The sequence below is a fragment of the Abramis brama genome, assembly GCF_963993115.1.
Source record: "Abramis brama genome assembly, chromosome: 3".
Classification (NCBI taxonomy): Eukaryota; Metazoa; Chordata; class Actinopteri; order Cypriniformes; family Leuciscidae; genus Abramis; species Abramis brama.
The window spans coordinates 39525879-39541853 of NC_139965.1; the positions used below are offsets into that span (position 1 = coordinate 39525879).

At 40.1% G+C, this 15975-nt stretch overlaps 1 protein-coding gene across 4 annotated transcripts in view; it reads left to right on the plus strand.

Moving 5' to 3' along the window:
- Window positions 1-15975, plus strand: part of tcf12 (transcription factor 12) — a 116301-nt gene that overhangs the window by 78272 nt on the left and 22054 nt on the right. For all 4 annotated transcript variants that reach the window (XM_084108264.1, XM_084108265.1, XM_084108267.1 and 1 more), the window contains 2 exons: window positions 382-514; window positions 783-835. In XM_084108264.1, the coding sequence (XP_083964390.1) occupies window positions 382-514; window positions 783-835 (186 nt within the window). The remainder of the gene's footprint in view (window positions 1-381; window positions 515-782; window positions 836-15975) is intronic.

The window sequence follows — 15975 nt, forward strand, 5'->3', positions numbered from 1 at the left end:
TATATGCATGCGTGTGTGTGTATGTTTGTATATAGCTAAAATATATATTTTTTTATACGGCACATTATTTTAGTTTTTACTATTTTATTCAGCTTATTTGACAAAATAGTATAGAATTTTAATATTGGCTATTTATAGGTTGTCGTTCATGTGAAAATAATTATCTTCTTTTCTGTATTGACGGAATTTTAACATTGGTAAATTTCCGTCATTTTTGAGACAATGCTTCCCTGCCATTGGAACGAGTTGATTACTGTTTGTTTGTTTTTTATATTTAAAAGTGTTTATGTTTTGCACGCACACATTCACTTTTTTGTTCATTTACGTTAGTGTATTTACTGTTGGCTTTCAGCCCTGAACTGTCTTCTTTTGTCTCTACAGGCCAGTCTGAGGTCGGACATGGGTCTGGCGAGCCCAGGGCCTGTCACCACCTCTGGGAAGTCGCCCACTCCGTTCTACTCTTTTACTGGCTCCAATCCACGAAGACGCTCCCTTCAGGACTCGGCTTCACTGGGTCAGTGCCTGTCTAATGCCCTCAATGAAAAAGCATGACTAAAGCGTCATTATTATGTTTTTATAATAAACACTAACAGACAATAATGGAAATATAATTTTTTATTATGCAGAATTTAAGAATTCCTCGATTTCTGCCACACCAATGCTCTCATATTTGTATTTGTAAACCTGTAATCAAAAAGACATCTGACTGAGTGCCTCCTCATGCTTGTTTATTCTTTCCCCCCCTCAAATGTCTCAAAGTTGTTTTTGTATCCTCTCCACAGATCCTGTGCAAACAAAGAAAGTGCGCAAGCCCCCTCCTGGCCTGCCTACATCTGTGAGTACAGCATCATTTCATCTTCCTGCCATCGCTTTGCTTTAAAAATAGATGCTAGCGCACAAACAGACACCAACAGAGGCGTTTAATGAAAGCCGTTGGTACGGCTATGGTATCTTATCAAAGCCGTCCTCTGACATGGTGGCACCGTGTACCTGTGCGCATGTCAAGCGCGTGTACACGGGAGGCCAAACCTGCCTCACAAATCAGCTCTGTTGTGTTTGCGAATCCACCGTTTGGAGCACGGCGAGTGTAGGTGCACGGTAACGATGGTTGATTGATTTGTGAGGCCGCCCCGTCAGCGCTCGCCTCCCTCTCCTCCCCTCTCCCGCGGGAACAAGGGCTCAGGGACATGAGCTGTCATGCCGCATCCCCGCCACAGCTCTTTTGATGTTTAATTAGTCATTATGTAGCCAGAACAGGAGGACAGACAGAGATTAATAACGTGGAATTGGTGGTAAATTTCCATGGGCGATAATCCCGGTGGAGCACCAGACATTAGGATTCGGAGGAAGTGTGGAGCTCAGCTTGACTCCGCCTGTGACCCCCGTTCGCCCAACTCCCTCCCACCCTTTCTATATGCATAAATCGCACATTCGAACAGTCATTGTGGGAAAACGGAGGGCAGATAGTGAAAGCCTCCTTTTAGATTTGCCCTCAAACCACAGTGCTGGCTGCAATGAATGCATCCCCAGATGCAGCAGCTTTAGCACAGAGATCCCCTCACGTTAATACAACAGGATTCGGATTCCTCCCGCAGAACAAAACGAGGCCTTTGAGGGCCGCGTGGCAAGCAGGATTAGTCTTCGTGAGCTCTCAATAATCGCACGCAACGCAGGCGAGAAATCAAGCGCGACTCTTCCACGAGGCATGAATAAGAAGTCGCGCAACGCACTTTTGTCTTTAAATTTGTGTTTGAATCGTTGCTTGTCTGGAACAGAGTCGCTCCAGTTGATACGAGACTCGGGGGGGGAAATGGGGAGCGAGATACTTTTAGCTACTAATGCCAGAGGAAAAAACGAGGGAAGACAGAAAAAGATGGAGAGGTGGGGTGGTAAGGGGGTTGAGGAAAGATTGGTGGCCTCGTGGGGTACATCTCTTTGTTGTGTAAATGGACATAGGGCTTTTATTTGTCACTACTTAACACATGGCCGCAGGTGCACTTGTGTGACTCATAACTCGAAGCAGCTCAGTTCAGCGCAGGGAAGAGCGCCGGGAATATAGAAATCTGCTCTTGTAAGAAAAGGCTGGATTCTCTTCAAAATCACACTCACAGCAGATGAACTTGTATGTCAGTACCTTTGTATCTGAAAAATCGGAATATCGCAAAAATAATTTGTGAATATTCACGAATTTGCAGCTTTTCCATCTCATGTGTTCAAGAGAACAAAATCGTCACTTTTTGGGGAATTACAGTAAGTTGCATTTTGGCCAATCGGATCACGAGTGGACGACGCTAAATACAAGTGGAAACGGGGTCTAAAATTATTTGAGCTTCAAGAAGTAGTCAAAAACGCATTCGACCGGATTGCTATCGTAGTGTAGCCACAAAAGGATGCCTTCTCTCCGACTTAATGCGTTAACATTATGGGAAGTGCGCTAGCCAGACGGGATTTAAACTTTGTTGGCTGAAGATCCAAATTTAGTTTGAAGACGAAAAACAACGTACCAAGCACAATGTTCTCTCACCATTCCTCTAACACGCACTCACAGCGTTTTGCTTGATCTTGCAGCTATCAGAGCAATAACGAAAGCTGATGCTTCGTATTTTTCCATCGTCTCCGGTCGCGTTCATATGTAAATTGCACAAGCTTATTTTGTCCATTAGATCGAAAGATCTGAAAAAGCCTGTACATTTATCCACCCTTAGACCCTCCACTCAAAGAAATCAGGACAGAAATGTTTGAAAATGGATTAAAACACCAGATGTAAACGGGTGTCTCCCTCCTCTACTTGTGACCTGATCGACCAAAACGCATCTTAAAACCAGGTGTAAACAGGCACTAAATGTAATGGATTTAGAGCACATAGAAAAAAACTTTATTTGGTCAGGAGTTTTATAAACTGGATTAAAACTTTATTGGTAATTTGTGGCAGATGCTTTATGCCCAAAGTGCTCTTCAGTTTTGACCCGAGGGCTTAGCATACGAGTAAAGCCGAATGCAAAACCTTTCAATACTCCATTTGATAGCGTTCACAAACGCACGCTCAATAGAAAGTTTCATACTTATCTAGTGTCTGCGCTATTTCTCTCCAGAAGTTATAAGTGATAAAAACTCGTTTAAAACGAATCCCCTCACACAAGCACCTATGTTGTTGAATCTCCAGTAGTTTGTTATAGTTATTGTTCCGTTTTATCATTTTCTTTTTCGACTGTAAAACAATGGGGCAGGGCAGTGCTGTTACCTTGTGGACAAACTAATTTGTGCAGAAAAATTCAAGGGGCAGGTGCGAACTGAGTACAGGCGGTTAAAATAATTGTAGATGCATTCGTACAATATGCGCGTTCTATTCTGATGATAAAATGTGTGTCACATGCACTGTACACATACTCTGAAGTGTGTGTAACAACCAGAGTGTACTTTGGGCTTGAAAAAGACAACGAGTAGTAGTAGTAGTAATCTAAGTGAATTTTTTGATCCGCATGACAGAATTTATTGTGATTTTCATGTGCTTTTATGCAATATCCTACTAAACTGGATAGAAACCCAGTTATTGTAGATATACACAGCCACTTGACTTTTTTATGTAAGTCTAACCCGCTTAGTGTAGTGCTTTTGGTGACAATAGTCATCATTGGTCGAGAGATGTTGAAGGGCTAGTCGTAAAACCAAAGTTGTAAATGTGGGCTCTGGTAGCCACGGCGGCACAGGTGCACCTGCAGAGCCACGTAGGGTTGCTGGGGCAGCTGTGTGTGTGTGCGCATGCAGTGTGCAGGGTACCTGTACAGTGGGCTTGCAGCTGCAGATGCCTCTGAAAGCTTTTGCTTGTGTAAGCAGACGAGCCCCACTAGAGGCCTGTAGAGCTGCTTGATAAACAAAATGAACACAATGCTTCCCATCATCAGACCCTCTGCAGGGAATACAACCCCCAACTCACCTAAAAATACTTTAACTATTTACCTCTTACCAGCTCATCTCTTTTTTTTAAACGCAACACGACTGATGGATCGGCCTAGTTTATGTATGGATTGTAAATATTTATGGAAAAACATAGAAGAAGACATGGCAGCAGATTGAGGACGTACAAATATTTATAACCGTGTTTGATTTGTGTACTTGAGGGAACCTTGTTAACCCTTGAACTGCGGGAAATGGTTTAAAGAAAGATAGCGGATGTTTATTATACAGTCTTTAAACACTTGGAGATTAGACATAAATAGGTCTGAATTTTTTTATTTATTCTTTTGCTTAAAAAATTTGTTTAAATGGGTTTAAAATAAGATTTGGCCAAAAAAAAATAATATTGTGATTTATATAATAATAATAATTGTTATGATTATTATTACATACATTACTATTATAATAATAATATTTCACTGTAGAATAAAAAAATCAAGCATTTAATAAAATTAATAATTTTATTTTACTGCACAATTAAAAAATTACACAATCCTAAAATTTTCATCTCGATTTATTAATTTTTTTAAATGTTAAACCATGAAACTTTTATTTTGGCGGATAACTGCAGGGAGACCTTAAATCTTCTCCTTTGTTGACTACGTTCATAAATGTTTCTCATCATTACCAATGTAGTGAAATGGGTGGCATACGTCACGTTCCCAAATTCATGTTATAAGCGACCCAAACTCAGAGCAGATGCAGTTTGTGTGGATCAGCATTTACATAATACACTGTTATCATGAGCTGTTTACATATAACCACGCTTCACTGTAAAACGTGCAGCGTACATCAGTGTTATTTTAGTATCATTGAAATGCTATTATAGTTTTTCTTAATATTTTGAATTAGATTATATTTTTATAAATTCTTTTCATTTTCATTGTAGCTAATTGTTGTGTTTTGTAATTTTTAGTAGTTTTTGTCTTGTAAATGTCTATATAGTTTTTAATTTAGTTTATTTTAGTACAGAAATTGTGTCTTTCGATTTTATTTCAATTAATCGTTCAACCCCTAGACATGGATGTGTGGATGCGATTCTTAGCAGTTTTACCACATGATGCCTTGTTAACTAGTTGTTTTATTGGCTGGTAGTGTTTTCAGGAATCTCTGCTCGCAGATGAAGGTGGGGTGCTCGGCTCGCAGCTAAGAGCGTGGCAGACGCGTGTTCTGCATGTGTGTTTGGCGCAGCAGAGCAGCGATGCTTTCAGGCAGCTGTGTGGGCACCTGCTGAAGGACCCCAGCCCTCCTGACAGCCGTTCTTGTACTGCGGGAGAAAAAGAAATAAAAGAGTCATGGATGGCCCCATGACTTTGGGCGAGTAACTACATCTTGTGGGAGATTTATACTTGGCTAAGAGCCTGGAGCTGCAGCCTATGTGTGTAAATAACCAGGCTTTTTTTAAACACCCTTGTCACAGGCACGACTGTTTGATGTGACAATGGCTGCACCGGGGCGCCGATGTTCAGCCCAGAAGAGATGATCGGAGGAGAGAGAGAGAGAGGCAAGGAGAGAAAGCAGCAGGGAGCATTCGCCTTCCTTCGGGGCCTTTTGCATGCGAGAACACTGGCTGTGAATGACAAAAAAGATTGTCATTTGCTCTTGACAGATCGCTCGGGCACCCTCGCTCGGGCAGAAGTTGCACTTAGCAAGGAAACGAGCACCAGGAGAGAAGTGAGAAGACGGTTATGATCCACTGTGGCGACAAGGACACGAGACTAGCGCCCAAAGCTTGGAGGATGTCATCTTGACTAGAGCTTCTCCATTCAGAAGATGCATGGTGCATTTTTGACTAGACAGCCATCTACAGGCCATGCAAGCTAAAGCAGGTCACCGATGCCACAGTGAGCTTTTAGTTTGTGGTTCTTCTGGGTTGTTTCCATCTCCTTTTTTCCCCTACTCTCTTTGAACCCCTTGCCTCTAATGCAAGGTCACAACCTCAACCTGGCAGTGAAGACCCTGTGTAGTTGGACATGCCTTGGGATAAAAGGCCCACTAAAGCCCTGTAAAGAATAACAGTACAGTTTGATGTAGGTCTTTCATGTGGCCACTGCTCTTTGTTCTGGAGAAAATCTCTGTTCTCTTTTTCTTTTGTGTTTCCTCAGCGCTGGGTTTTTATGGTCTCACATCTCTGTTTTAAAGAGCATATTCTACAGCTAGATGTATTGATTAAAAGACCTATTTGGTTTGAGATCTCTGAGCTTACAGTCTTGTGCTCTCATTCTGGGTCATTCTGTATTCTCGCATGACCCGCACAATCAGACGGTATCAGACCCACACAGTCCTGTGGCTTTTAATAGCTCTCTTGATCTTCAGACATTCTACTTCCTCCCAAACTTATCTTATATTTAGGCTCATTATGTCCCACTTGTAACCATGTGGCTGTCTGAGGTTTGTCCTCTAGGTCATCAGGCCATAATCCTGCCACCAGAGGGCAGTGCACTGGGTCAGTGTGTGTGTGTGTGTGTGTGTGTGTGTGTGTGTGTGTGTGTGTCTGTGTTTAGTAAGCTGTACTTTAGGAACAAAATTGACTGGAAGAAATTAACTGCATCTGAAAACTCTTTTTTGGTAGTCCTCAGATAAAAAGGAATAAAATAAATATTTGTAAAAAATAAAATAATTTTTAACCATAAAAATTCCCCAAAAATATCTTATAGAGAACTGTGTTTGGAGACGGGTTTTCACGATAACAATATTTGAGTAGTGAAATGTCACAATAACAATTTCACAATTTCAGTACCACAGCAAAAACTAATATGCTATTGAACATAATATGTTTGATAACTTTTATCTTAAAAAAAAAAAAAAATGGCATGTAGCATTCAGTTATTTTGCAAATAATTATCCAGGGAAGCCTTTAATAAAAATCTGGACAAAGAAATTATATGTGATTTATTTTTTCTCGTCAATATTATTTGATTAGATTATTATTTGATTGATCAGTTTAAAAAATAATGTTTGATTATTAAATGTTTGATTAATAATGACAGCATCAGTTCAATAGGGTGCATTAGCACTCAATGTTTAGCACAGATCCAATATTTGTATTTTATTTTATTATTTTATACATTAACTTAAATTGCATTTACTGTATACCTCATAAATACATACAGTTTTATATTTTGCTATCATTACCTTAATTTTAGTATCGACTTTTGTCAAAATTAGTCATAATTGTAGTCATATAAATAAAGAGTAGTTGTCTATAGTATGTCATTTAAATAGGTTGGTGCGTGTGTGTGCGTGTGTGTGTGTGTGTGTGTGTCTGAAAGGATATGAGCTCATCAGATAAGTGATTAGATAGATGCTCCTGGTTTGTGTCTGATGCTGAACAGAGACATGCCCACCTCTTTATCAGTTTAGGACGAGGGAACGAGTCTCTTTATCTGTTTGGGCTGCTGAAAGTTTCCTCAGACTTCAGAACCCTTAAACATGAAGAGCACAAACAGCAGATACATGTGTGCCTTTCAACTCCAGTTAGAGTGCAAGAACACCGCATAGGAATGTGTTCGACGCGCATTCAGATTTCAGATATCCTTAAATAGATTTTGTTTGTATTTTGCGTTTATGCACATCCTTAAGCCGTGGTCCCTTTAAGAGCGTGCTCTGTCAACAATCAGAGCTGATTATCTTAAGATGTGATGTGTAAAGCACAGCTAATCTGAGCCGCACCGGCGTGATTTACCTGGCTGGAGTGAAGCCGGCACGTGAGCCCCAGACACGCTGGTTGTAGGTCAGTAGACAGCAGATGTCACATGTAGAGAAGGTGTTCACTGTGGGCTGTGGCTGTTGGTGCAAGCCAGGTAAGTGGGTGAGCCGCTTTCTTGTCGATTGATGTCACGCACATCGTAATTGGATGAAGACCTGTTGCTCAACTAGTGCGTTGGCCCAGACATGCAAAAAGGCTTCTAAACCTGAATCTCTCTCCTGAACCTTGACGAAAGGGCCTTGGTGGATTTATCGTGTCTGGAGGAGATGCTCACTAAATACTGGTGTTATTCTATATATAATGTTTATGCCGTTTTTTTTCCGTGTTTTGTCTAGGCGCTATCCTCAGGCAGGGAAACATTAATCATTACAAGCACATAACCGAATGCTCATAAGCCCACGAGACCCATGGAGAGATATTTTCCTCCTAATGTGTTGTGATGAATGGCCTTATAGAAACACAAAGATGTTAAATTAGCTTGTATGGGCTGAGATGAGCTTTCTGCATGTTTCTAATTTGCGGGCGTGGGATGTGTGTGGGGATGTTGATGTGGAAGTGTCTAGTTTACAGATTTATTAGTGGGACAGGCTGTCTGCAGCACCTATTACATTTAAACTCCGTAATCCCACACAATCAGTGCAGGTGAATCCCAGACCTCCTGCGTCTACGGTGTGTTGAAGAACTGGGTTGGCGCAACAATGTCCCAACCAGGTGCGACTCGACAGTTCAGTGTAATACATTAAGTTTCCAGCAGTAAGTTTTATGCCCTTACTAAAAGAAAATTACTGTGTATCAAGTATTAAGTGTGTATCAAGTGAAAAATACATAGACTACTGTTTCGGGGTTAGTACAATTTTCTTTCTGAAAGAAATGAATACTTTTACTCAGCATGGATGCATTAAATTGGTCAAAAGTGACAGTAAAGACATTTACATTGTATTGTGGTTTCAATGTTAAAATGTTTTCAACATTGATAATAATAAGAAATGTTTCTTGAGCAGCAAATCAGCATATTAGAATGATTTCAAAGGATCATGTGAGACTGAAGACTGGAGTAGAGATGCTGAAAATTCAGCTTTGCCATCATAGGAATAAATTACATTTTAAAATATATTAAAATAGAAAAACAGTTATTTAAAATTGTAACTATTTTACAGTGTTGCTGTTTATACTGTATTTTTGATGGTGTTTATCTTGAATTAATTATATTTTTCTAAATGCATTGGCAAGTAGATTATTTATATATATATATAACATTTTCATTATTTTTACATTTATATATAAACTGAAATAAGGGCTGACAAAGACATCCTGTTGCGCTTCTGGCTGGTTAAGGCAAAAGTCGCTTTGCCGTAGTAACTAAATGTGACCAACCATGTTCAAGTAAATGTCCAACGAAACTCACCCGTGATTGGTTATATTCACAGTGGTGATGACCATAATGAAGTTATGTGTGGCAGCTGTGTGGAAATCTTGCGAGAACAAAGCAAACAGGCGTTGTGAACTCTCCGGACATGTGTCCGTGATTTGTGATTTCATTTCTGTCCCTTTTCATTTGTCTCTTTCATTTTTCTGTGATCTTTTCCTCCCAGCAGTGCATTCTTTATCTGGATTTGTTTTATGGAGCCTTCAAGCATTCCTCCATCATGGCCGTCTCTCTCCTAAAGAATCGAATTGAAACGGCTCCAGGTTTAAAGTGGTAACAGCCTGTCGATCTCAACCACCTTGCATACATTTAAAAGAGTCTCACTCAGAGAAGAAAAGAGAATAAATAATAATAGAATTAGAGGGGAAAGCATAATAAAGTATCGTTTTCTGGGAAGGCTTTCATCTTTCCATAACAATAATGTTGTGGATGGTCCGAGGGAGGATGGTGTTTGGACTGGGAAGCCTGCAGTGACAGACATGAAAGGGCCCGTAGTGGAGTGGGCTTTAAAGAGACCGATGCCACTACAGGTCAGCGTGTTCGCAGCACGTGGACGACCTTGGCCTCCCCGTCTATTTTTGCACCCCTGTCCATTCATTCTCAATGACTGTGTCCAGCCTTTTGCTTTTGCCTCCCTTCCACTTCCACCCTTGCATTTCCCTTCCTTCCCCTCATTTTCTTCTTCCACCCCCAGTGCGCCTGTCATTTGGGTTGTGTACCCTACCGCCGCCTTGGTCTATGGGCAAGAGGCCCGTGAAGGGGAGCGCTGGGTACAATGCGAGCGAGAGGAGGGGACGTCTGAGGAAATGGAGCGTCATTGCTCTCGGGTCTTGACGTCAGGCTCGGCCCCTCTGCAGCTGTTGGATGTGTTCAACAGCTCTCTGTGTTTGCTGTCACGCCACTGTGGGGGACTATTAAAACAACAGCCACAGGTCGCAACTTTCAGCACCAGACTTGGTTAAGGGCAAACAAGTGCGTGGCGTGAAACTCAAACGCATACATTAATATCAGTATATAATACATTATCATGAATAAGATAAAACTTACTGTTGAAAAGTATGGTGTCATTAAGATTTCTGTGCGAAAGTCACGAATGCTCCAATGCTGCATTTATTTGATTGAAAATACAGTAATATTTTGAAATATTATTACAATTTATTGTAACTTATCTACTTTAATACATTTTCAAATGCAATTTATTCCTGTGATGGCAAAGCTGAATTTCTTATTATTATCAAAGTAGAAAACAGTTGTGCTGCTTAATATATGTGGAAACCGTTATACATTTGTCAGGACTGTCACTTTTTATGGTATTAAGTATTAATATATATATATCCCTAAAACGTCTTTTTTTTTTTTCATTTACAAGATTATTGATGTAGCGTGGAAATCCTCTCCATATCCTCAATCCTACCCCTCCATAAAATAAAAACAATAATCACTAAACAAAAGATTAATCAGCCAGGGATTTAGACCAGTGTGTGTTTCTGTTTCTGTGTTTGTGTGCACCTCTGAAGTATATCAGTTGAGTTTTTTTATTTCATTTTCTGTAAAAGAACAGACAAGAATCAACAGGTAAATGAACATAACTAGTCATTACAGTGTTTTGCTCGGCCCTCATTCGCACGGAAAATCCACCATTCTAATTTCCTTTCTGTCTCTTTTTTTTTTAAAGTACAAGTCAATCCACTTACTCATTTGTTTTCTGGCCCTCCCTCGCTCTTTATCCTCCATCTCCCCCTCCTCTCTTAGCCTCAGCACTTATGAGGCTTTAGGGGAGCCGAGCTCTGGGTATTGGTCCGTCGTCCTCCTCCTCCTCTTCCCATAAGCCCTCCCCCCTCTCTGCCGGCTGAGTTGGTACGGTCCTGCTTTGCATAAGTTGTCTGTGAGTAGATCCATGTGTAGGGGGCCAGCACTGAAGGAATTAGTCCCTTGTGCAGCGAGTGGATGTATGTGCACTGAGCGGGTTGGTGAAAAGAGATCCTCTGTATCTGGCTCCACGTCTTTCCCAGCATCTCTGAGGCTTTTATCATGTATTGCGCCTACCCCGTGCCTGGAATGGGCAGCATGTATTACTACAACGGAAAATCGGTGAGTGCCTTCTCTCCCTAGAGGAAATGTGTGCAAGTAAACATGTTTTTCATGTGCACGGTGGGCTGTCGGGTTTAATGGAGTGGTGAGCCGTGTCAGTTCAGTGTGTTGAAACTGAGTTGAGGGTCTCGTTGCTCTTGGCTTTGCCCGTGTATGTGTGTGTGTGTGACTGCTGACTGTGTTTCCATTACCTCAGTCTGAGCTAGGTCAACATTTACTTTCATTTGCTGTTTAAGAAGTGTGAGTTGTTACCCTGATTTTAACTGCTGTAGAGAGTTTAAAAATTAGACTGAGTATCTGAAATATAAATGTTTTAGTGACAAACTGTCACATCTGCAAGTCTCTATTTTCTTGATAAAAAGGCACTTATTTTGGAAGATTATTTGGTGTTGGCAAGTTGTGTGTGACTGATGCTGAGCTTGTGTCTCACCGTCAGCTCTGAGCGTCCGCTTTGCTGAGCGCTGAGACGGGCTCACAATAATAACAAGTGGGAGTCTGGGAGTGATTAAGGAAGAGAGTCTGTCTGTTGAGGTTTGACTTTCCTGTTTGCAGATTGAGCTCAGAGCAGCAGCATCGCTGTTCCTCCATCTGTTTTTAATCAGCCAGGCATTCTTCTCAATACAGGAATCCTGATGGGACTCCTAAAGCTCTCCACCACAGGCCCTTTGATTTCTGTGTGCCTCTCACGATGCCTGTTTGCCTGTCTGCGTGTGGCTGTCCGTGTGAACGCTCGTGTGCGTGTGTGCTGAGCGTTTGTCAGGTGCTTGATGATTGGATCGGTGGTACGGGCTCATGAGACAGAGGAGGTGGCGACTCGAACCTGCGCTTGTGCCTCATGAGTGGGCGTTTGGGTTTACTTGAATAGTTTCGGAAAGGATAGAAAAACCTGATTAAACCTTTCTTTGGGAATGACCTGAAAGGTAAAAATGATTCATACAATTAGAAAAACTACATCAATTATCACTAGCTGTGAATGTGAACGAGAAAGAAGAGATGTTCCACTTGAACCTGCACTTGTTTCTCACGACTGGCTTTCCTTAAATAGTTTCTGAAAAGATGGCAAAATCTGATAAAACTTACATTTAGGAATGACCTCCCAAGAAAAAGAATGAGAATAATTAGAAATATATGTAAAAAAAAGAAAATTATATGACCTTGCTTAGCTACACTGTAAAAAAAAATTACATCCCCAAGTCAAAAATTTCAAGTGACCGATAACATCTAAATTTTTCAATTAGTCTGATGTATTATTTCTCATTGAGCCAATGTTAACAGAATATAGCAACAAGAATTTCATTTGGGCCAATTGAAAAATTTTGATGTTATCGGTCACTTGAAATTTTTGATTTGGGAGGGTTAGAAATTTTTTACAGTGTAGATAACACGATGTGTGGGTGGGTTTAGTTATAGTTTATAGGACATAGTTTGGGGACAAATTTATTCCAATATGATAGATAAAAATGACACAAAAAAAAACAACTTTTTGGGGATTTACTCGTTTAGGAAAAAAATATTATTTTTTACTTTTATTATTATACAATTTATAATAATATTAATGTAATTATAATAATAATAATTATTATTATTATTCAGGTTATTGTCAGATTGTAGTATATATAATTAGCTATATAAAAACAATATCTATAGTATGTCCTCATTTAGATGGCCAAGTAAACATGAGTTGTTGGGTGGGGGAAGGGGGAGGGGAGGGGAGGGGAGGGTAGGGGGCTAGAATGCTCCACCTAGTTCCTTAAAAGTGAGTCTCTGCTCCCCAGACAGTGCAAAGTAGAGAGGAAAAAGTTTCCAGTAGATTTCCCTGATGTCTTTCTCTCTCTGTCTGTGTGGGGCTCTGGAGATTTCTCCATCTGTTTGCTGGATTTAAGAATGATCCGTTACCCGCTTCATAAGAGCTTGCTTATTAAATGTTTTATGTTGTTCTCATTATACATGCTGCTTTTCGCAAGGGCGGCAGCAATCATGTTTGCACAACTTTCTTAAATTTCCAATCTCGTTTCCGGGGACAAAGTGAGACCCCAGCTTGTGTTTTCACTTCTTTTGAGGTCACCTGACACAGTCCAGAGTTAGCTTTCCTCGTAGGCCATTATGACAGATCTCTTTGTTCCTGCACCACAAAGCTCACTTTGATCTTTTTATATTAAGTATTTCCAGCCTTGTAATGCAGGCTGGGAGGAAAGAGAAAATGAGGAGCATGTGGCTCACTCGGGTCAGAGTTGAGCTTTATGATCCAAAGCAGTGGGTAAATGCCCAATAAACCCTTCCTTGTGTTGCTTTATTTATATCTTGGCACACAGATATCATTTATTTATTAAATGTCAAATGCTGTGAGCATCAACAAAGATAAAAGTCACATTGATTTGTTTGAATGTCAGGCTGGTACCAATAATTTTATGGCCGGGCCCTAGAGGGCAAGCGGCCTCCCCGGCTTTGATTGGGTCAGTTTATGACGTGTGAAGTATTTTATTTCCTCTCTGCTGTTCTCGCTTTAATTCACGTATTTCTAAGTGTTTGTCTAAGGTGGTAGCTTTTCCTTTAAGATTTACAGGGCCTTCTGCTGAAAAATAGTGCTTTTCTTCCAGATACATACTCCTTACGCCTTTTTGAAGGTTTTGTTCTGGTTGAAAGTTTTGCATAATGAGTCAGCACCGTCTGTAGTTGTTCAAAGCAGACCATCGTGTTGTTTTTCTCCTCTCGAAAGGCTTCCACCTGTATCTGTAAGGAACAAAACGCTTTTAAGTTTCAAACTTTTACCGTCTGCTCTTTGTAGACAGACTTGGCTTTAAAAGTCAAAACGTGTCCCTTCAGGACAGAGCTGCTGTGTTCAATAGGGGCTCATTGTGCGCGAGTAGCGTGCCTTTTCGCCTTGATAAGTGTGTTAGATGGGAGTTGAAAAGGAAGGCCCTCGGGCTGCGATCCGACTCCAAACAAATGACATGCAGAGGCAGGATATTTTCTTGTCACTCGCGGTCCCTCTGCTCTGAACCCGTCCTTGTGGGTTATTCTGTTGTTCTGCCTTTTTTTCCTCCCTCTATAATCATTTCTTTCTCTCTTTCTCTCTATTCCCTGCCTCTCTCGCTGTTGTCATTGGGCTTATCCATATGTTGACAGTTTAGTGGTTTTTCCGTGTGTTGTTGTGATGGATGTGGTTTTCAGATCAAAGGAAGGTGTGACAGGCAAGAAAGGAGAGGAAAAACTCATTTCACTCATCAGCGTGAGCCTTCGTCTCCATTTACTCACACAGGAATTGAATAAAAAAATACTATTTATATTGCTTTTTGTTCGTGACTACGTTTTAATGGCAGATGGAAATGAATTTAGTGATTTTGGAAATGTATACAGGGTTGCTGTCCTAAACATTTTTTTAAAAATAGAGTCATGTAAAAGTGAATATAGTCTTTTTTTTTTTTTTTTTTTTTTTTTTTTGGGTATATTAAAATGTTTAAGTGGATGTAAATTGCTCTTTGTGATTGCAGTCTCTAGAAAAAGTATTTTATAATCTTATAATTATCTGGAAAAGTCTTGGAAATGTATTGGTTAAAAAAAAAAGTATGGGAACTCCAAATATACACCTCCCTTAATATACACCTCCCTTAACTAATTTATTTCCACAGTTTAATTCCATTTTCGGTATTTAAAAAAATAAGTACAATGAGGGAAAAGATGTAAACGTGGGTGTTTAGATCAGAGGGTCGTGAATAACTGACAGCTTCCTAATTAAAGCTCTGGTCAAAGGAAGCGTTTCCTTTGCTCTTTCTCTCGTGCTTTCTTTCATTCTCTATCCTGGTGGTGGAGCGGGGCGCCGGTGTTTTGGAAGGTTTATTAACGGGTCGGCTGGTTAGCTCGGGGTAAAGCGGACAATTAGCATTATCCGCTGCCATATGCTGCCCATTGAGCCGTGAGGCGGAGACAAAGGGCCCTCTCCCACGCCGCCCTAACCTGAGATCACCAGGGGACTTCCAGCACCCGGGTCACATGTGTGCGCCTGCACACCCACGGGAGCCCGTCGCAGCTTATGAACACACTCACTGCCAATCACATGGGCCCGTACTGCCGCCTCAGCAAGGTGCCCGGCCGCACACAGCTGGCTAAGCTGACTGAAAGGCTTTAGATGTTGATCGTAATGCAGAGTGTGTCATGACATGCTGCATCCGTGTGTTTGTGTCTGTGATGAAGGGGATCTTTGCGTACATCTGAAATATTAATGAGTAGGGGGATCTGACAATGGAAATTCAATGCAATTAATATTTGATTATAATTACTCCTACAATAATTTCCAGTGTATTTCATGTTCATTTCTTACTTCTTAATAAAGTTAGTACATTATTGCACATTTTTAATTCAAATTTGTTGTCACGAATGTACAGGTTAATTTACCATTCTGTTGTTTTGGTAAATAATTATGAATTAATAAAAATAATTAATAAATGAATGAATATCAGAATGAATTCTGTTGTTTTACTCAATATTTAACTATAGTGTAACTAATTATGAATAAATAATACATAAATAAATGTAATCAAATCAAAACGAATTTAGACAAATTTCAGATTTTATGATGTATTATGTCATTTATTAAAGAGTTGTATTTATATCTTGGCACACAGATATGATTTAATTATTAAATGTTTAACAAAGATAAAAGTCACATTGATTGGATTTGGTGTAAATAATTATGAATTAATTATGAATTAATTATTAAAGATAAGTGAAACTAATTTAGACTAATTTCAGATTTTTATGTATTATGTCATTTAGTAAAAAAAAATAATACAACTAT